The sequence below is a fragment of the Aspergillus japonicus genome, assembly GCF_003184785.1.
Source record: "Aspergillus japonicus CBS 114.51 unplaced genomic scaffold BO86scaffold_31, whole genome shotgun sequence".
NCBI classification, from domain to species: domain Eukaryota; kingdom Fungi; phylum Ascomycota; class Eurotiomycetes; order Eurotiales; family Aspergillaceae; genus Aspergillus; species Aspergillus japonicus.
The window spans coordinates 152,305-172,814 of NW_020291668.1; the positions used below are offsets into that span (position 1 = coordinate 152,305).

The window sequence follows — 20,510 nt, forward strand, 5'->3', positions numbered from 1 at the left end:
ACAATCTAGCCGGATCCAACCTTTGTTCATTTGTCACCTCTCTAGAATTCCAAGTGAGCAGAACCACGGAAGGTAACACAATTCGCTAAAGAGATTGATGGGAGATGACATCAACTAACCAGTCTACCTAGTGAATGCTATCCCCACCCTTGATGATCTTGAACCGGACTATCATACCGGGTCCGAGCATAAAATCACAGCGGAAAAGCAGCTTGACTGCTTCGACCAATCCAGCCACGGAAAAAAACGACTGGAGTGCGAGGACATAGATATGTGGCAAACCGTGCAGTCATTGCGATCCTTTCTTCGCTTAAGAAGAATCAAAATCGCTCTTCATCAACTAGACGAAACAAGAGTCTCGTTGGAGAATATCCAGGATCTAAACACGCTATGTCAAGAAAGGAAATACAATGTGACACGACTGTGTACCTTGTTCGCTGGGATCACCCGCGCCAGGTGGCGGGGTCTCGACCTCGAGTCCGTTTGCTTGTCTAATGTGACCTACCCCGCTTTCTCCACCGACGGCGAGCGAGGAGGATTGACCGAGTGTCTTTTGCGTCTTCTAGAGGGTGTACCTTTTTTGGAGGTAACCGGCGGTGGTTTTCCGCTCGAACTTCTTTGCCGCCGCAATATTGGTTTGGAAAAACTTGGTTTACAAAACCTGACCGTATCGTTCCATACCTTGAAAACATTCCTTCGTGCCAACTCTGGTTCAGTGCGTCGGCTAGAAACTATTGATGTGGGCCTCACGCAATTGCCGGAGAGTGAGCTAAAGGTTCTATCCCTCCCTCAGCTTCTAACAAGAGATTGAATAGATAGCTACTTTGAGTTTGCCAAGAGTAGCATGAAAGAATGTTCACCGAACATAGTCGTGCTCGCTCTAGCCTGCCACATACGCAGGCTGCAATTACAGCTAATGAGACTTGGTCGTAAATCTGAAGCTAATCAAATACGTTTGATTTAGTAATCATGTAGTGGAGGGTTGTGATATAAATCTTAGGCTATGTTGATGGTCTTCTTTTAAGAGGGATCATTCCACCGCGGACTTGATTTCTCTGATTATTTTCTGCTGCTACTCTCCGGAGCCATTAACCAATCTATCGCTTGTTAATACTTTGGAGGATACACAGTCTTCGCCGACCAAGTTATCCTTGAACAAGAAGCCCGTGGTTAACGTTTGTTAGAAAAGGGAGTCGAAAATGACCGACAGTTTCTTTCTGCCACCAATTGCCAATGGCAGATCTGGAGCCCAGAACTCGGCTACGGTCATTGGTCTATATGGTGTGTCCGGCGTGGGCAAAACATTGCTGCTTAATCGACTTAGGAGGGAACTGGGTGACGAGTTATTCACATATCATGAAGGCTCTGCCGTGATTTCTGGGGTTGTACCCGGTGGACTTGAAGCTTTTCAGTCACTAGAAAAAGAAGAGAAGAACTTCTGGCGCAAACGAGCTATTGAGAGCATCAGAGAATCCTCGATCGAGTCTGGAAAAACCGCTATTGTTACCGGTCACCTGATCTTGTGTTCAGAAAAAGGGACCCACGAAATTGTTCATACCGATAGTGACCTGGAGGTTTTCTCACACATCTTGTATCTGGACGAGCCTGCAGACGTGGTTTGGTCTCGGCGTCAACAGGATACTCAAAGAAGAGACCAGATTTGTCCGTGGAAGACATCTCTCAATGGCTCAAAGCTGAAAAGTCGCTGTTGCGTCAACTCTGCTACAACAACTGTATTCTGTTCGCTCTCGTGTCTCCTTGCAAGCTGGATGCAATAACAACTCTGCTTATTGACTTCTATAAGCACGATGAAGTCTATAACTTGAACCTTGCAACAAGAAAATTGGATGCTGCCCTTGGATACTGTCGTGACCATCTGCCTGAAACCTTTCTTGTGCTTGATGGAGACAAAACGCTCGCCGCTGACGATACCGGAGACATGCTGTGGCGAACACATTTACCTTCAGTGACCGATAACCTAACCCCGTTAGAAGCTATTTTCACCAGCAAGCTGGGCTACTCATACGCTGCATTCCGCCAGGTGTCTTTGCTCTACGAGGAGAAATTTACAAATGATGAGTTCGAGAGAATTTGCTCACAGGTGGCGTCCTCGGTTCGGCTTTATCCCGAAATGCTATCGTTGCTCCATAATATCGAATCTAAAGCGCATATCGGCGCAGTGATTGTCACCTGTGGACTGCAGCAGGTATGGACTAGCGTGCTTGAGAATAGCGGTCTCACTCGAAAATTTGTCGTCATCGGAGGTGGTCGTCATCCGGATGATTGCGTTGTTACTCCCATTGTCAAAGCTGCAATAGTGGACCATCTTAAGGAAACTTACTGCAGTTACGTTTGGGCCTTTGGGGACAGCCCACTCGATCTCGACATGCTACGCCGAGCTGACGAAGCCATTGTTGTTGTGGGTGATCTCCATACCAGGAGCCGGTCGATGGAGACCAAATTAGCCACTGTTATCGAGCGTCATAAGTTGCACGCACATCAACTACTCTTACCCAGTGGGGTGCCATCACGTCTAGACACAGAAAGGCTCCCCACAATCACCTTGGAGAATCTAAGCAGGTCAATCAATTTTGAGATTCTCCACAGCTCCAACACAAATGCTGCCAAATTGTTAGCGACACCGATGCGCGACGCTAGTGTTTGCGGCCCCTTACTTAGGGGAGCGCACAAGCGTGCGGGATACTACCTTTCAATGACTCACGTGTCTACTCTCCTTGGCCTTGAGACCACCCAAATACCTCATGTGCAAGGATATGCCATAGATGGCTTTCAACTCCGCCACGAAGCAAAAACAATAATAATAGCGCTGATGCGAGGAGGTGAACCCATGGCTCTGGGAGTGAGCGAGGCGTTTCCTAGAGCAATGTTTCATCATGCTAGCTGTGTGGCAGATATTGCGCATGAGCATCTCAATGGCAGAGTTACCGCAATTCTTGTAGACTCAGTTATTAACACAGGACGTTCTGTTTCGGAGATGATTCGGCATATTCGGCAGATCAATGCAACTCTCCGTATTGTGGTAGTGGCTGGTGTGGTTCAGAAACAGGCTGTGGCCGCTCGCAGTCCACTATGCATGCTTGCGCGCAAGTCGAATGTTGGGCTTGTTGCCCTTCGCCTTTCAGAGAACAAATACACCGGCAGAGGAACAACCGATACAGGAAACCGACTTTTTGGTACGATGCACCTAGCGTAGAAGAGACACAGCATGGATCATGGGCTTCTTAAGAGCTTCACATGATGATGGTATTCCCTCCCTTCAACTTGGCTTATTTTGTTCTGAATTACCTGGAAAGCGCTGCCGTGGTCAAATCTCTCATACTTCCAAATCAAACTCAAAGCATCAGGGAGCTAATTTTGCATCACTAAGCAGCAGAATATGTTTGAAGCTCTACCCATGTTCCTCCTGTCTTCAGAATCTTTGCATGCAAAACGAAACAGTGGGGATATATGGCAAAAGTGAAGTCGTTGCAATTGAATCAAATGTAGCAGCGCGTTGTTATGTATCTGCTCCTTTCAAGCATAAGATTCACCTGTGCTCATATAACCTTCCACAGGCTACGCACCAATTGCGAGAGTTTGCCTAGAAAACGATACAGACCTATAGTTTCGATAGTATAAGATAAGTGGCCCTGACGATATCATTTCTGATCTGAAAGATATTCACTCTTAAAAACTCGTCGAGACAATTCAGATGGTTTGCGTCGCGGAAATGATGTAGAAAAGTGCCAAGGGATGCTCTTGACTAAACCTTTCAGTTTAGACAACTTTTTCGAAGGCTTCTTCTTTGCCCGAATATGTTAAGGTCATTTCATTTGCCCCTTTCGGCTAACCGTGCAGTGGTGATAATGATGACGATGTTTGAATCGCTAGCCCCTCACCTTGGGCAATACTCTCGGATTTTCAACTCTACTCGATATGTGCATCCGAATGTTGTTGTTTATACTTTCAAGGATTTCGGGCTTTCATCGAGGCCTGCACTGGTCGGTGTTTGGGATTTTCCCCGGCCGCCCCTAGGGCTGGCGTCGTCGAAATCTCTGCGCTGCCTCTGCAAAGTCAAGTACCATCCGAAATATGCTACTATCTTGATTATGCTATGGTGACATTGCCGCACAGCACACAGCGTATAAATTTAGGCATCAGATCGAATTTTTATAGTCTGAAATAAGGTAGTGATATCATGAAACTTAAAAAATATGTATTTTTTTATTAAAGTTATCAGTAGTGATATTCGAGGAAGCAACATGGTCCGACATTGCTATATGGACTGCATTTTCTCGTTTCGGTCTTTTGCAAGCGATGCAACACCCATCTACTGAGTGCCACTGCATTACCCGCCTTTCTTCATTTTCAATCTCCTCTTCTCTCACATCAGGGTCCATAGTAACCCAGTACAGATTTTGGCATTTGACACCAACAGTATGGCATCTTGTCGTCTCGACACAAACCCTCTTGCTATAGAAGCCGACATCGCAGCGGTTGTTAAACAGCTTGCTGAGATTAAACACTACCGCGAGATAAGAAAAAGCAAGCAACACGCCGCTAATTCACTAGACAAGGATGTCGCATGGATGGTTTTTGAGCAGGAGATAAAAGCCATAAGGACAAGGTTGACAGGCTTAAAAATAGCATACAGTACAGCCTCTGCTATAAATCAAGACAGCCCATTGATTACATTATTGCAGGCTGAAGAAGCACAGGCTAGCAGTAATCGCATTCTCGCCCACCAAGCTAGTCGAGGTGAGTTTGTCCCCACGTCGCGACCTTGCCCCTCAGCTTCTTCGGTAAATGTCCAAAAAGACCTCGAAATCTGTACGAGAGTTTCATCAAATCAAGTTGAGCCTCAACGGCAGCACCAAAATGATGCTTTTTATCTCTCGACGGCACCCTTCTCGACCCAGCGCCGAGATGAATTGGAATGCGTCGCGAGGTGTACGGCCTGCTACGAAACATTCTCTTTGAGAAAGCTGGTTCGTCTGGACTGCACGCATCTCTACTGTGATGAGTGCCTTCGGAGCCTGTTTCTTCGAGCCACCAAAGATCCTTTGCTCTTCCCTCCGCGATGCTGACGACAACCAATCGCCCTTCAAAGTGTAGAACGTCTACTCCTGTAAGAAGAAATCCAGGAGTTTTGTGAGGCGGAAGTTGAGTTCACAACCACCGATCGCATATACTGCAGCAACCTCGACTGCGGAAGATTTATTCCACCGGCCCAGATAACCTTTAACCTGGCGCACTGCCTTGCCTGCGATAAAATGACCTGTTCTACGTGTAAGAGTGTATTCCATCAGGGTGAAGATTGTCCGGAAGATATGGCTTTAGCAGCTACATTAGATTTAGCCAGGAGCGAAGGATGGCAACGTTGCTTCTCCTGCAGGGCCGTTGTACAACTCGGTGTGGGTTGCCACCATATAACGTAATATTTCAAACATATCCAGAAAGCCGAAGAAAGCTACTGACTCTACTCCAGATGCACTTGTCAAGCACAATTTTGCTATTTGTGTGGATCCAGATGGAAAACGTGCAAATGTGAAAGGTGGGATGAGCACAGACTACTCAAGAGAGCAGAAGAGGTAGTCGAGCGCGACGCCTTGGGGCCAATGCCTCGCCAGGAACAACAGCAACGTGTGCGGGACATGCAGGAAGATTTGAGACAGAACCACGAATACGAGCATTCAAGACGTTTTGAGCGCATCGAGGGCGGTGGCCGACGAGGCTTTACGTGTGAGATGTGCGAAGCTCGTTATTGGAAATTCATCCTGGAATGTCGCCGCTGTCATCTCCGTGTCTGTCAGGAGTGTCGATGCCATCGGATTGATCTATCTTTGATATGCAGGAACCCGGTGCTGGTTGCGTCGTTGCTGTCTCAGATGAGCACCGGTGTCTTTGCAAAAGCGGTATCCCTGCGGGCGAGTCAGTCTATCCTTCAAGCTTATTTTTATAGTTGTCGTCACCTTGCCAAAGAATATTGATCATTTTTGACGATTCTCAAGCCGATGTCGATTTTTTTGCTAACACCTACGCCTGAATGAATGCATTATCTCTGTAGATTCACTGTTTGTTGAATACTTTGCCTTCTCAAGTTGCTATGAATACTAGCCCATATTACAAAAAGTCTCACCATAAGCTCAAACCCCTCAAATATTGAATTGTCTGAAGTATGGACGGCAACGGCAAAACGGTTTGGATTTTGCACTCACCACAACCGTGGGATGCTGTTTGAACGTCATAATCCTTGTCGCAGCTGAAGGTGGTCCAGTATAATATAGGTTTGTACCAAACCTACTATTGAGATAAGCACAGCTAGAAGCACAGGAACTTTCAATACGACGTTGCGCTAGGACTTGGTGATGCTTTAGATAAACTCGATAGACCTAGCCTACATGGTCTACATGGGTGCGCTTCCAAGAACATAAACACCCATAGGCAATGTGCCTATACTAACCACTAGAAAACGGAAAGCTTGATTTTACCCAAATATCATCCGGATGCACTTTATCAATTCCTTACTTTAAGTAAATTCCAAGAAAATGTCTCTTAGCAGCCTGTGAATCGAGAAGAATCACACCAATGCTCCCATTAGATCTCCGCGTATGGCCTGAATCATGCTCATAGTATTTCCAATTATTGAGTCGACCTACCCTTTCCCTTCCCTTTAGTCTCTGATAGGGGCCGCTTTATGAGTGGCTTAGGCGATCTCTCCGATTCCGAATTCTGACATGTGGATTCACCAGCACCCACTAAGGACCTCGGCGTGACTGAATTCCTGTGTGTTCGAGACTCCGACACTCGCCGACTAGGGTGTTCTCGTTGCTGGGCGTCTGTATCAGAAGACGAACACCATACAGAGCCGTGGTACAGCACAGGATCGGTCCCGTCGCGGATGATCTGGGGGAAAACCACCAGGGAAGGGCCGCTCGATGCATTTGCCGGAGTTCCATGATCTAAGTTCTCTTTGACGATTCTCCAGCCATGAGGATAGCTATGCACTTCGCACGTCGCCATGATCCATTCCGAGCCCTTTTTGAAGTTATTCCATACCTGGGCGGCAGATGAAACAAAGTCCAATAGCTCCTGACGAAAAGAGCTTTCGTCCTCCGGCCGCAAAAACCTTTTTAAATCCAGAAGCAGGTCTGAAGAAACGGATTGGATCATCTCGTTCTGAAGTCGTACTTCTTCTGGCTCAAAGGCAATCATCAAAAGTGATCGGAGGATCGCTTTTTGGCGACTTCTCATTTTGTCGCATCTTCGGAGTGCGTCGCTCATACTCATGCTACCCTTCGGTGATCCTAGGCAAATGGGTTTAAAGATATCGGTAATCAGCCGATGCACGATTTGAGATTGTGCCATTCGAGCACGCGGCACGAGACGGTAGTCATTGTAGGGGATAGATATCAATTGGAGGGAATGATGAAATCGAGCTGAATCCTGGAGTTGTGTTAAACAAACTATGGACCTTCACATCAGAGTTATAAAGATCAACATTCCGGACATACTTGGTCAACATATTGCAGAGGTTCTGTAAAGAATTTCTGAGCAAGGTGGTATAGAGCCTTTTCGAGCACTTCGAAGGACTTGGAGCTGCGTAACTATGAGCCTGCCGGTCTCAACATAGATTGTACCTGCTTACCAATCAGATTTGTTATGGATAATCCGGATATCCTCTTGGAGCTCTTGGAGTTCTGCTTGACTTTCCTGCAAGCGAAGCTCTAATTGGGTGGTCTGGGTCTTTTGCCGCCGAAGTTGGACTTCTAAGTTGCGATTAATTTGTTCGTACCCTTCTGCCTTTTTCTCTAATTCCTGTGATTGGTGTCGGGCGGTTGATTCAGCTTTATGTTTCAAGTCGTTAATCTGGGCTTCCAAGTCGGTTTCTCTTTCTTTCCATTGTATGGCCCGTTTCTCAAATGATATCGTGATTGACTCTTTTATTGCCTCCTGCTGTCTCAGGTCTTTTTGCATCTTTTCCAATGCTTGATTGGCCTCTGATAGCTGACGTGTGAGGTCGTCGATCTGCGTTTGCATGTTATCGAATTTACCAATCGTTTTCAGGTGTTGAAGCACAGCTGCTGCCGATAGTTCCAGATCTTTAAGTGCACTGGGGAAAGATTTATCCTTAACCCGTGAACTCTGGCTGTTGGAAGGCATGAGGGGCACTCCAAAGCAAAGGAATAGAATAAGAATCTCTATGGAAGGTGCCGGGCCACTGATTTGTAGGATTCAACTGAGTGTTTCAGGCGGGGATTGCTATTTATTCAAAAAGTGGTATCTACTGCGGAGTTTAAAGGGCGTAAGTGCAAGCAAGGAGCTAAATAGTGCATCGAACATACAGCCATATCATTGTACTAGGCAGACTAAGCCTGTTTCTGAGGACATGATGTTGAATCTAAATCACTTCACTTTCTCCATTTACCAATAAAATACAATGGTGATAGCAAGGCGGGCTTGTTGTAAATCAACCGCTGGAGGATCAAGCATTGCCAATGTAAGATTATTTATAGAAAAGAGAGATATCCCCGACACTGAATTGCTCGCCCATTTGTATCAGTCGCCAGGACAGAATCTAATAAGCGGGTTCAGAAGAGGGCATACCTAGCATTAGCGATGTAAGGATAGTCTTGTCGGTGATATGGAGCGGTGTGAGTGCCAGGTGCCTAAAAACACGGTGATCACGCATCGAGCCAGGGGACAGGTGCATGCCAGTCTCCTCCCACTCCATATCCTCTGCTTGACATTCCAGTATAACATACAGTCTAAGATCGTCACGTCAGACATGCAACAATGAAAGCAATGCATCCACACCCCAAAAACCATATCTCCTTTCATCCCGAGCCTATTTCTTTCCCGACGCCGCAGCACTCCGATTATGCTGCATATGCGCGTTCACCAAGTGACCCGCCGCCAGCGCCGAGCACGTACTCAACTCGCCGGCCAGGACGGCGGCAGCCACAATCCGGGCCAAGCGGCGGGCATTCGCGCCGGGGTCGGTGGGATGGGCGCCGCGCACCCCCAGCAAATCCAGCATGGCGCCCTGCGCCTCGAGGATCGTGCCCCCGCCGATCGTCCCGACTTCCATTGAGGGCATGGAGACGGCGATGTGCAGGTTGCCGTTTATACTGGGGTTGTTAGCATTTCCAGTACCCATCATCCGAACAAGGAACAAATAAACAAAGACGGAAAGGCAATAGGGGGATGACGCCAGAGAAAGGACAGACATACTTCTTCATCGTCGTAATACAGCTACTACTCTCCACATTCTGGGCGGGATCCTGGCCGGTGGCCAGAAACACCGCCTGCACGAGGTTCGACGCATGGGCGTTGAACCCCCCAATACTGCCCGCCATCGCACTGCCCACGAGGTTCTTGGCCGTGTTGAGCTCGACCAGCGCATCGACCTCGGTCTTCAGCACCGTCCGCACGGTATCTGCCGGGATGGTAGCCTCCGCGATGACCGACTTCCCGCGCCCGCCGATCCAGTTCACGGCCGCGGACTTCTTGTCGGCGCAGAAGTTCCCGGATAGGGTGATGGTCTGCATGTCCGGGAAGCCGTGGGCGGTCATGGCGTGCAGCGCCGCCTCGACCCCCTTGGAGATCATGTTCATGCCCATCGCGTCGCCGGTGGTGGTGCGGAACCGGATATACAGATACGTGCCGGCCTGCGCGACGGTTAGGGTTTGCAGACGCGCGAAGCGGCTGGTGGCGTTGAATGCCGCCGTTAATACTGCGTGGCCCGCGGGAGACTCGACCCAGCGCTGCGCTTCGGCGGCGCGCGAGGCCGAGGGGAATCCCAGGCAGGGTCCCCGCGTCATGCCGTCGCCCTTTAGCATCGTGACGGCGCCGCCGCCCGCGTTGATTGCCTTGCAGCCGCGGCTGGCGCTGGCGACGAGTACGCCTTCGGTAGTGGCCATCGGGATAAAGTATGCCTGGCCGTCGATGAGCATGGGTCCTGCGAGGCCCAGCGGGAGCGGTAGGTAGCCGATCACGTTCTCGCAGCAGGCGCCGTGCACGAGCTCGTAGTTGTAGTCACGGTAGGGGAGGAGAGAGTCCTGGACGCCGTGGCTGAGGGGTTGGGTGGACGGGGTTTGTGAGATGGCGGCGCGGCGGATGCGCACGGCGCGGGTGAAGGCTTCGAGTCGCGATGAGCTTGGGGCTATGTTTGCCAGGGTCTTTTCGAGGCTGTATCCCGCGATCTTGCCCCGGAGGCAGAGGTCGACTAGTTCCTCGTCGGTTAGTGATTCTGCCTGCTCGGATTTAAGCAAAGTCTCTGTCTCTTCCGGGGTCCGGGGTTGAGGGCCGGAGCTGGGGGCTGAGGAATGAGTGACAAGAGGTGTAGCGGACGCATTCGCTGCGTCGGCAGCATGCCAGCGGGCGGCATGCATCAGGTGGCTGTTGAGAATGAGACTGACGGCCAATGCGCCGATCAGACACAGTCGAGCCACCGGAATCTCTAGTCCTGCGAAAACCCCGTCAACCGGTTTTGTGGCTGCATGGAGGGTATATCGAATGGGAGGGAGCACTGTCACGCGGGTCTCCGTCCCTGCCGCGCGGGCAGCCAGGTAGATATCATTGAGTCCGTTGGCGGCCACCTTAAACGGGCTGACAGCTGTCGGCATAAGCGAGGGGTTCGTCAAGAAGCCGCCTAGGATGCGAAACGCAAACGACGAGAGTTGCAGCACGTTCACCAGCACGAAGCCGCCCACCATCGTCGACTTCCAGCGCGCCACGTTGGCCGGATTGACCTTGTACCCGAACATGCGGGGGCCTCGCTGCTCGTCCGCCTGATGGAGTGTATCTGGACACCGGACGCGCGTGATTTCCAGCTTCACGCAGAGGACGGTCGCGTAGAAAGTGAAGAGCAGCACGGCGTCGAAGAGCAGGGTCCAGGCGGCCAGGAAGCAGAACTGTCCGAATTGGTCGTGTGGCCGCAGGGCTGCTCCCAGTGCGAGAACACCGATTTCCAAGAGGTATGAGCGGACGATCAGCCAGCCTTGTGCATTGATGGCGGTCTGCATGGTGGTGGGGATTGAGTTGGGGTGACTGTCCTGCTGCGGTCCACGAGAAGGTCCCTTAGACGCACAGAGCACCGCACGGGTGAAGCGGATGGGCTTCTCGAATCCCACCGTCAGCACCAGAAAGGGAATGCCTTCCGAGAGCAGCAGCATGTCCACCGGCACACCGCAGGCCGTCGTGACCCCGAGCCCCAGCACAAAGGCAAATGCCCCGGAGAGTATGACGGCGCTTGCCAGCCAGACACGCGACCCCAGATGACGCATGGCGCGGAATAGCGAGATCACAGTCATGTTGAGAGCCAGGTATCCGAGCCCAATGATGACCACGTCCACTGTCTCGGCATGCTGGGCTCGGTGCAGAAACGATAGCCATGAGTTGCCGAGCCAGCGGCCAAGCGAAAGGGGCGAGCCCTCTCCGCGGAGGCGCTGGATTGCCCACGTTCTGTTATTGCCACTCGATGCGACTACTTCGATGTCTCCCAGAAGCCTGCTCAATTGATTGTAGGGGACCTGATACGCCAGAGAAAAGTCATCGAAGAAGGAGGTGAAGAGATTCGAAGTGGGAGTGATCGGCTCGGCGTCGACGGACAGGGGCAAGACGAAGGGAGGGTTGCTATCGTCGGAAGAACCGGGGAAGTTGAGTGTTACCAGCGCCAAGTGTTGGTCAACCTGTCAAGGAGAATCAAGAAACGATCGGTAAGTACGCGTAGGTTCAATTGAAGCAAAGGTGCCTGCCATACCTGGCCATGACCGTGTGCTGCTGACACGTCGTTCTGCCATCTCCACGAGCTCTTCTCCCCGAGATGGAGACTGCGGCTACCCCACAGAATCGATCGAACGTCGAAGGGAGCTGTCTGCGACATGTTCGCCGCCTGAAAAGCTCCCTCCAGCACCTGAAGATAAGTCGTTGCGGCGACAAGGGCTGTCACGAGCAGGGTGTGAAGGGGACGCCGACACGCGTGGCCTACCACTGCGCGCAATGCCTGGTTTATTCGGTGCTGGACCCAGCCAGTATTGGGCTCTGCAATCACCGATGCCATTTTTGTTGAATTGAGATAGATGAGATGGCGAATATTCACATATCTTGTTGCAAGTACAGCGCTCAGTGAATGAGAAACTGGTACAGAAAGAGGTGATAACTGGCAACAAAGAAAAAGAGATCAAGTCTCCTGGATGATGCGAGGGACGAATCGACACCGCTCAAAGCGATAATCCCAGGCCAATAATGCCCTGTACTAAGCGTCAGTTTCCCTGGTGCCTGAACCTTAGAATGTCCGGCCGAGACAATAAGCACTAATGCGCCTCCGCTTGGTGGGGCCTGCCACTCAGATGCCGCAGATTGATAGGATGAAGCGATAGACTACGTACTCAGAGTGGGTCTATCCGGAATATCTTTAAGCTCCATTCATTGTGGCGCAGTCGGGATGGTCGGCCCAAGCCGTCAATGCGACTGGACCGCAATCGCTTATCCGGATGCCACGGGCTCAGTAGCCCTGATCATTTCTACCTGATGACCGCGGGACTAGTTTTTGTAGATGAAAGATGGGCTAAGCACGCTGATGTGAATACTACATACCTACTATAAAGCCTACAGCGTGCTCGCTTTGAATACCACCATATTACGATACACGATGGAGATATATGTGACGAATTAGCATTGCCTTCTATTACTCCGGAATCAAATTATAGAACAGAGTAAAACAAGCCCTACACATAGTCAGAAGTATTACGCGGCGTGCAAAATCTGTAACCCATCACTTACGAAAGTCGCTGGTCTGATTGCATACATTTCTAGCTGTCTTGATCTTCTCAAGAACATTCAGAGTCCATTGATGCCACAATTTCTAAGATAAGAGTCAACTGAGTGGAGAAATTCATTGTAGATCATGCGAAGAATGATCAGATAAAATCTAGCCCTTCGTAGGGCTAGCTCTATTCTAAACATTTGCAAGTTGTAACTGGGGTAAAAGCTTCCATGCCTCCTTCCCCGCGATGCCAACCGCCTTACAGCGAGCGACTTGGCCTGATCTTACCACCTGCAGGATCTCCCTGTCTCGAAGAAGATCGATATCACCAATGCTGACCTCAATGATCCCCGCACTCAAGCGCAACCGGAAACAATGTGACCTTGTATTGGGCGACAGACTAGAAACCCTAACTCTACTTAAAGCCCGTATGCAAATCGTCAGGAGCTAGACCATTGTCTGGAATCTAGGTTCTCAGCGACAAGTGCTATCTCCCGCGTGCTTGCAAGATGATTGTTGACTACACTCTGGGAGGAGTAATTTGGCTTTCACGGCAAAGACGCAATTTTTCCTCTGTGCGCGGAGACGGGAGGCAAAGAATCGATGTTTATCGCCAGCCGTATTCTCTTCAGTAGCTGTGTACCAGGGCCTGGGGCGCTGCTTGCAGTTGTGATCGGCAAGGACTTGCGAGGTGCCGCTTCAGCTGATTGTCGTCTTATTCTTTTCAGCGGAGGTGTAGTTAGAAACCCGGAGAATATTCTCTGTCATTGAGAGGGTACTACGAAGAGGGCGAAACACTTAATGAGTGGTTTGGTCCAGTACCCGGTCTCCATGGCGCGTCCAGCGGCGTGGACCTCGCGGCATCTGAATACAGATGCTGTTTCTTGGCCGAGGAGAGTGGAAAGAGTACAGCACGAAAAAACAAAGACAAGAAAGACCCCTCTTGCGGGGCATCCCGTAGAGTGGGAGAGAATGGGTATCAAAAGATGGATGTTCTATCCACAGAGACCAGGGGCAGATATAAGACTAAATTACTGGAAAGTAAAAATATAAAAAGATAAAGGATTTAGTTGGTGTTAAAGAGGAAGAGGGCGGGGAGTATAGAGTTAATTCCTGGGCTTGTTATTGGGATTAAGAAGTAAGATGTGTGGGTGGGTGGGCAAAAATTATGCATGTATGCTGCGCTGGGCTCGAACAGTTGACCTGTACTCAGCTAGGCTATAACTGTGCCCAGGAAAAGATTATGTCTGCGAGTCATACATCTAGGTGTTGCATTCTAAACTGTGTTGTGCGCGGGATCCAATTCATTGTGTTCATACCTGCAGAGAGCAGTATTCTCATTAGAAGGCAGCATGGAGGTGACAGACGGAGTCACGGCCACTACCAAAAAGCTACAGGGACAGGAGCCAAGCTGGATGAATCATGCAAGGCACCGACCAGCAGTTGGCTGGCTGACTGGCTCGGAGCGTTCCAGGAAGCGTAACAGCACTGGGAAGCGCCACAGGTTCCGGAAAGGCCACCCTGGGTGAAGCGAGCTCAACAGACTATCGCAGTCCACTACTTGGAAAGATACCATCTGAGTTACCACTACTTGGTAAAAGTGAGACAAGAAAAACCGGCCCACTAATCACAAATTATGTACTTGATATTAACCGATTAGATTTAAATACAAAACCTGAGACACTTGGCAAGTCTGCCAAGCTAGCACATACAGCCGTTCTACTAGCGTTCAATAGTATTTGGCCGGTGCTTGGTAGTGCTTATCAGGGGCTTAGCTAGATAAGTTACTATTTAGGAGCCTGAATGAGTTAGCCTGCGGAGCCCCGTAGGGGTTAGCATTTAGTTCTTTGCTTTCTTCCAGTCCAGTGACTCATCGCCACCCACGATCAACTCCACAGTCGGGAACAAACCTTCGTTTTTTTTCTGCGGCAATATGTCTACTTTTCTTTTCCTATTTTGCCCAAACAAATAGATTATGAGATTATAAGGCTTACTGGAATTTATATATATGGTTTGTTTCTATGCTTATTATTCTACTAGTAGAGTTTTAGTCTGATAGGGTAGCTGTTGGACATTTCTGTAGGTCGGCATATAGTACTTTCCAGCATAGTTATTGTTACCCGACTGAACCCCAAGTTAAACAGCAATGATTATTCTTCTTGGGAATCTCGGAACCTTATAATTATTATTCTATGATAAACTATAGCTTAATCTAAGTCCAGAGGAAAATAATCTAAAAAGCATTATTCTCTTAGTTTGTTAACTGATTTAACAAAAGTTCTGCCATACAAAAGGAAGGAAAGAAAATCTTCTGCCCTCGCTCAAGCTCCTCTTCTACAATCAAAAAGTGAAATCTCTTCTGGGACTCCAATGTGGTCAATGTCTTCTAGTTATTCTTTGGCTCTTATATGCGCATGTCAAAAGGGCCCCCACCCATTCCAGCTCACCAATTGCCTCACATCTGAACAAAAGAAATGGGTTAGGCGTGCCGTTGGTACAAGGGAGTAGTGATGAACACCAAGCGACCTACATTCCCACAATGATCACTCCAGTGTTGGGTTTGGCACAGGACCCTGCTAATGCGGCGACTCTCTTCTCCTATCTAAAAACAGGAATATGGCGGCCGAACCTTAAGCAAACTCCAATAAGTTTAGATTAACAGTATATAATAGGTAGCGCTTTTTACTTGAATTAGGTAAGTAGACCTGGTAGAACAGTTGTGCAAACCGCGCTAAATACTATAGTAACTAAGTCTATAGTTGTAATCTAAGCTAAAACCCCTGTAGCACAGCCTAGAAGTGCTGTTTTTAATCTTAGGTAATGCTAATATTAGTTCTCAGACTGATTTGCTCCTATACGTCCAAAAGCCATCCACAATCAAAGTATATGGGCCACAGGAATGGTTGGCTGGAATCTAAAAGCAGAGATAAAACATATACTTCTTAACTCAGCCGGCAAATCTTAGCTGTTGTGTTTAACAGAGAGGCAACAAAAATCTTCGCATCTCAAACATTATGGCTGAGAACCAAGATAAGTCGGTAATCACCGGAGGGTTTAGTTTACTAGACCGGGGAGGGGGGGGGCTGATTGATACCTGCATCACAGAAATTGCCTAACTAGATCAAGTCTATGATTATCGCCAGCCGGTTGGTTACAGCAAACATCTATTTATCACATAGTCTATGATTGGAGGCGGATAGCATAAAATTCAGGTATTATAAGCTCCCTCCCACACTTCAGTCGGAGTTAAACAATATTTGGCCCATTAAGCTTTCTTGTCCTGACCAATTTACCTTTCTAGGCCTCAATTTTCCAGAAGAGCCCTGCGTGATAATAATGAGAAGTGTGAGGCCCATCTATCGAAACCTGATTACCTTGATTTTAACTAGAACTGCTAAGTATGATGAAAACCAGATTTAACAGTATGAAACCAAGACTTAGGATTGAGTTGTGATGCTTACGAGAGTATATGTCCAAGAATAACACGGCGGAAAGGCCTAGTACCCACAAGCGAAAACTGACTTTCTGCCGATCAGTACCTAAAGACGCAGCATCCTAAGCAGTAGGTTTTCTCTGAAAGATAAAGTGTCAGATATACCTAAAAGCGATCTAGAACCTTTTCAATAATTCTTCATACTATGCATGGATATATGTAGATACAATGCCTAGTATGATAAAATACTAATTTAGCAGAATATTCAAAAAATCTAGACAGGTAAGATTTTATAAGCAATAGACAATAACCAGGATCTACTTACCGTTCGGCAAACATTACCCGCGGTTGATGGGCGCACATGAACTCCCTGCAGGGATTGGAAGGCTCGCGCGGGGTAAGGGAATATCTGCTGCAATACCACGCTAGGAGGCAATTTCCAATACAGGGATGGACACGTAGGGTAACGGACCGACCGTAAAGGGGGCTAACCTACATTTTCGGGGTCGGCCCGGGACTCTTTGTGACATGCCAGACTGTCAGACAGATCTCGTCTTTGATAATTAGGATCTTTATACTATTGAGTTGCGGGTCTCTGTCAACTTGGTTCAGTGGGTAGTTAGTCGTCGGCAACAATATCCCCCATAGGGCCTTTGTGCCTGGTTGGGTGTGTATGCAAGACAGCACCACATGACCTGTCCAGCACAAAAATCAGATGTGGCAGGCTGACGCAAGACACAGTGTTGTGATTGATTGGACTTAAGTAGCATGTAGACTGTGAACCAACGCTAGTCATTAGTTAACTAGGTAGGTCTTATTTTGTCGATTACGAAGAGGTTTGCCTCAAGTGATTGGTTAGGATAAGAAGCCTTGATGCAACGTGATCGATAGATCGGCTGCATTCCATGTCACGGCATCACATCCTTTCTCAGCACTCGAGCGAGTGATTGACTCCTCATGTAAGGTGGAGACGGCGGGCGGACCACTTCCGAGCTGACATCTGTCCGTGCTTGCGGTGATCTGGGCATATCACAGATGACACGTCAATAGGAACGAATGGTCGGTTCGTCCCGCCTTTGTCCGCAGCCGGAAGTCTAAAATAGCGGCTCGGGGTAGCTGAAATGTGCGGTTGTAAAAGGTCCGTCGAAAAGATGCGAAGCTAAGTAGCCGCAGCAGACTACTAAATACGGTATGCGTGGAGGAATTGAGCAGTGCAGACTACTGTGGTTGACTCCGTTGATTTTGTTAGTACGGTGGAGATGCAGGGATTTGAATTCTTTAAAATTCTACTATATATATGATTATTAATACTTTGTATAGCTACACTTTGGTGTTGATAACTGCCTTACACCTTACCTTTAAACTTTTAATCAATTTCTTTAAAAATTCCTTTAGTAAAGCATTCCAAGTAGCCTGTATAACCTCTTGTAGCTGATTATATAATAATTACTTATTATTAGAAAAAAATTAATTAAGCTAATTCTTTATCCAATTCTATACAGTCTTAATTAGATTAAGATCCGGTAAAAAAGCAGACCAACTAATTAAAAAAATCCTATATTTTTAAAAATCTTGGACTGTATTTCTGCTTATATACCTAGGTATATTATCTTATATTAATTAAAGCTGTAGTTGTTTATTATATTTAATAAAATATATATAGCTGTAGATTATAGGAATAATATATTTATAATAATATTTAGTATTAATACTGCCCTAGTTCTTCTTTTAAAAAAATATAGCCCTTTATAATTTTTATAAAAAGATGCCTAAAATATTTAGTTATATTTATATAGTAGACTTGTATAAAGGTATATTTTATTAAGTTCTTTACCAGCTTTGCAAGTTATATAAATCTGTTTATAAAAATCTAAGATTATCTAGGTTTTATTAGTCTAAAGAATTTAACTCTATTAATTATATATTTAATTTAAATATTTAAATACCCAGACTAACCTTATTTTTTTATTAGCTGGAGTAAAAGGTGGTTTGCAAAGTACTTTATACTAAAAATAGCCTTTTTTTTTAAAGTATAGGCTAAAGCAGTTGCTTTAATAGAAAGTTTAAGCTCTTTAACAATATAGTAGTAGAGCAAGTAGTATATATATATTTTAAACTAGAGATTTATTATATAACTTTATTAACTTCCAACTCTAATAGCTTTGCTTTAGCGCCTTTGGCTTTCTTCGGAGTAGCTTATTAGCTTTAACATATATATTAAACTTAGTAATAACTAATTTAAAGTTAATTTACAATTTGTTGATATGTTAAGCCAGTATTTTAAAGAGTAAAAACTTGCAGACGGTTATCTTATTTAAGGTACTTTAAATTTGTTGTTTTAGAAGAGGTAGGCTCAGGTGTTGAAGGCATCTTTAAAACAACAAGAATTAGTATATATTAACAATTTTAACGTGTTTACGGCTTCAAGAAGTTGACACGTAGCTTAATAAGGAAGGCGGTGTGTAGTGGTAGACATACCGCTTAAAGAATTCAAATCCCTGCACCTCTCCACTGTACTAACAAAATCAACGGAGTCAACCACAGTAGGATGCACAGGGGGGCGCTGGGCCGAGTAGACCGATACACAATAGTCCGCACCTGTCGGTGGTCTTTCTTTCAAAACTCATACAGCTCGCTCCCATCTCACCCACGGTGCTTTTGTCGCGCTAGTGAGGATCCGTGTCTCTATGCTTTGAACACCGGCCTGAAAAAGATAGCACTAGTGCTGTCTCTTCTCGGAATGCTCGGATCCCTCTATAGGCAGGAGGCCCAACTTGGGGGTAAGGGAGCAAATACCGAGACAACTCCACTTTAGATCTTGGAATCCTTTCCACTGCCAAGCGTGGTGTTCGCTAGTTTAGTTAGGCCGTCTGAAGTAATCGTTCGTCACCTTGATACCCAATCGCGGCCATCGTGCTATGCAGGAGTTCGCCTGGGCGCCTCGGATTTCTCTTAACAGAAAGAAAGAACGGACTCTGTCGGTTTTTAATAAATAGGGTGGGATCTGCTCACTCTGTCGCCCGAGCATATTCTCTTTAACTGAATTGGAGCCACCTGAATCACCGATCTTTTTTTTCTATTAGAACTTGCCATAATTTCCAAGTCATCAAACAATGCACTCCCGGTCCGACGAGACGAACGTCCCCGCTTTGAAAAGCAGAGCCAGCGCACTGGATGACGACTTCATTGATGCTGAACTAGGAGAAGAAGGAGAAGAAGAAGAAGAAAAAGAAGAAAAAGAAGAAGAAGAAGGAGAAGAAGAAGAAGAAGAAGAAGGAGAAGAAGAAGAAGAAGGAGAAGAAGAAGAAGAAGAAGGAGAAGAGGCAGCACAAGAACAAGGTGATGAAGATGAAGATAAACGGGCAGGAGGTGGAGATGGACTTGCAGAATCCAGACCTCCTGATCCGGGTGCCGTCATCAATAGCTCCAATGGGAACAAAGAGACATCTCTGCTGGATGCTTCTGCAAATGGGCATCTTGAGGCCGTTCTGGCACTCTTGGAGCAAGGAGCCCATGTCGACACACGTAATGCATTGGATAATACACCACTTCAGATAGCCTGTTTTGATGGCCATGATCAGGTCGCCTTAACACTTTTGGAAAAGGGTGCTAATATCGAAAGCTGCAACAAGTATAAAGAGACCTCTCTTTACCTAGCAGCATATCGGGGGCATGCAAGCACCGTGTCAATTCTTTTGAATTATGGTGCAAATACCGAGAGCAAGAACCTTAACGAAGCCAGCCCTCTGCTCGCGGCATCTGAATGTGGGCATCTTGAGGTTGTCTCTGTACTTTTGCGGAGGGGAGCAAAGGTTGACTCACGCAATAAAGGGGGTAATACACCGCTTCAAAAGGCATCTGATAAGGGACACGATAAGGTCGTCTCCATTCTTTTGGACAAAGGCGCCGAAATCGATAGCTGTAATGAGCATGGTAATACATCGCTTCAACTGGCCGCTACACGTGGACATGATAGAGTCATGTTCACCCTGCTGAGCAGACACGCCGCTGTCAATTCCTGCAACAAAACAGGAAATACCGCATTACAGCTCGCCTGCGCCAATGAAAAACACTCAACGGTGCGAATACTTCTCAGTTTTCAAGCAGCTGTCCATGCAGCAAATCACGAAGGCTACACACCTTTGCACTTTGCGGCCGAGCACAATGACCCACATACCGTTGCCCTCCTTTTATCTCACCAAGCGGATCCTGCGAGGTTCGATAACGTGGGTCGAACTCCTCTCTTTTCGGCGAGCAATTTAGGCCAACTCGAAAATGTCAAGATTCTCATCAAGAGCGGCGCAGATG

General features: G+C 47.4%; 6 protein-coding genes across 6 annotated transcripts; 3 read left to right on the plus strand and 3 right to left on the minus strand.

Annotated features, from left to right (window-relative positions):
* Positions 1-1,199: 1,199 nt before the first annotated feature.
* BO86DRAFT_448839 (uracil phosphoribosyltransferase) lies at positions 1,200-3,268 on the plus strand (the record flags this gene model as incomplete). The annotated part of the gene is made up of 2 exons (XM_025676667.1): positions 1,200-1,629; positions 1,659-3,268. The coding sequence occupies 2 exons, from the start codon at positions 1,200-1,202 to the stop codon at positions 3,212-3,214; spliced, it is 1,986 nt and encodes a 661-aa protein (XP_025526733.1). The 3' UTR covers positions 3,215-3,268.
* Positions 3,269-4,439: 1,171 nt separating this feature from the next.
* Positions 4,440-5,962, plus strand: BO86DRAFT_419760 (BRcat and Rcat domain-containing protein; the record flags this gene model as incomplete). Its single annotated transcript, XM_025675145.1, has 5 exons — positions 4,440-4,758; positions 4,795-4,988; positions 5,145-5,434; positions 5,489-5,804; positions 5,855-5,962. The coding sequence occupies 5 exons, from the start codon at positions 4,440-4,442 to the stop codon at positions 5,960-5,962; spliced, it is 1,227 nt and encodes a 408-aa protein (XP_025526734.1).
* Positions 5,963-6,642: 680 nt separating this feature from the next.
* On the minus strand, positions 6,643-8,163 carry BO86DRAFT_419761 (uncharacterized protein; the record flags this gene model as incomplete). Its single annotated transcript, XM_025675146.1, has 4 exons — positions 6,643-6,831; positions 6,865-7,446; positions 7,515-7,599; positions 7,649-8,163. 4 exons carry the CDS (start codon positions 8,161-8,163, stop codon positions 6,643-6,645), a joined length of 1,371 nt encoding a protein of 456 aa, XP_025526735.1.
* A 241-nt stretch (positions 8,164-8,404) lies between these two features.
* BO86DRAFT_456925 (uncharacterized protein) lies at positions 8,405-8,739 on the minus strand. Its single transcript, XM_025677189.1, has 2 exons — positions 8,608-8,739; positions 8,405-8,537 (listed from the first exon to the last, which is right to left on the minus strand). The coding sequence occupies exons 1-2, from the start codon at positions 8,732-8,734 to the stop codon at positions 8,425-8,427; spliced, it is 240 nt and encodes a 79-aa protein (XP_025526736.1). The 5' UTR covers positions 8,735-8,739; the 3' UTR covers positions 8,405-8,424.
* BO86DRAFT_390021 (hmg-CoA reductase) lies at positions 8,480-12,159 on the minus strand. Its single transcript, XM_025672286.1, has 3 exons — positions 11,765-12,159; positions 9,235-11,693; positions 8,480-9,131 (listed from the first exon to the last, which is right to left on the minus strand). Exons 1-3 carry the CDS (start codon positions 11,885-11,887, stop codon positions 8,849-8,851), a joined length of 2,865 nt encoding a protein of 954 aa, XP_025526737.1. The 5' UTR covers positions 11,888-12,159; the 3' UTR covers positions 8,480-8,848.
* A 7,585-nt stretch (positions 12,160-19,744) lies between these two features.
* BO86DRAFT_293914 (ankyrin repeat domain-containing protein) lies at positions 19,745-20,110 on the plus strand (the record flags this gene model as incomplete). Its single annotated transcript, XM_025667396.1, has 1 exon — positions 19,745-20,110. A coding segment is annotated over one exon (366 nt), but the record flags the coding sequence as incomplete, so codon positions are not given.
* Positions 20,111-20,510: the final 400 nt, after the last annotated feature.

What these genes read in the sequence shown, in the direction of transcription:
- BO86DRAFT_456925 (XM_025677189.1), bottom strand. Translation starts at nt 8,734, where the DNA reads ATGGAGTGGGAGGAGACTGGCATGCACCTGTCCCCTGGCTCGATGCGT. An exon ending in CCTTACATCGCTAATGCTAG is followed by an intron (nt 8,538 to 8,607) that starts GTATGCCCTCTT and finishes CGAGCAATTCAG; the next exon opens with TGTCGGGGATATCTCTCTTT.
- BO86DRAFT_390021 (XM_025672286.1), bottom strand. Translation starts at nt 11,887, where the DNA reads ATGTCGCAGACAGCTCCCTTCGACGTTCGATCGATTCTGTGGGGTAGC. An exon ending in CAGCACACGGTCATGGCCAG is followed by an intron (nt 11,694 to 11,764) that starts GTATGGCAGGCA and finishes TCTCCTTGACAG; the next exon opens with GTTGACCAACACTTGGCGCT. An exon ending in TGTATTACGACGATGAAGAA is followed by an intron (nt 9,132 to 9,234) that starts GTATGTCTGTCC and finishes TAACAACCCCAG; the next exon opens with TATAAACGGCAACCTGCACA.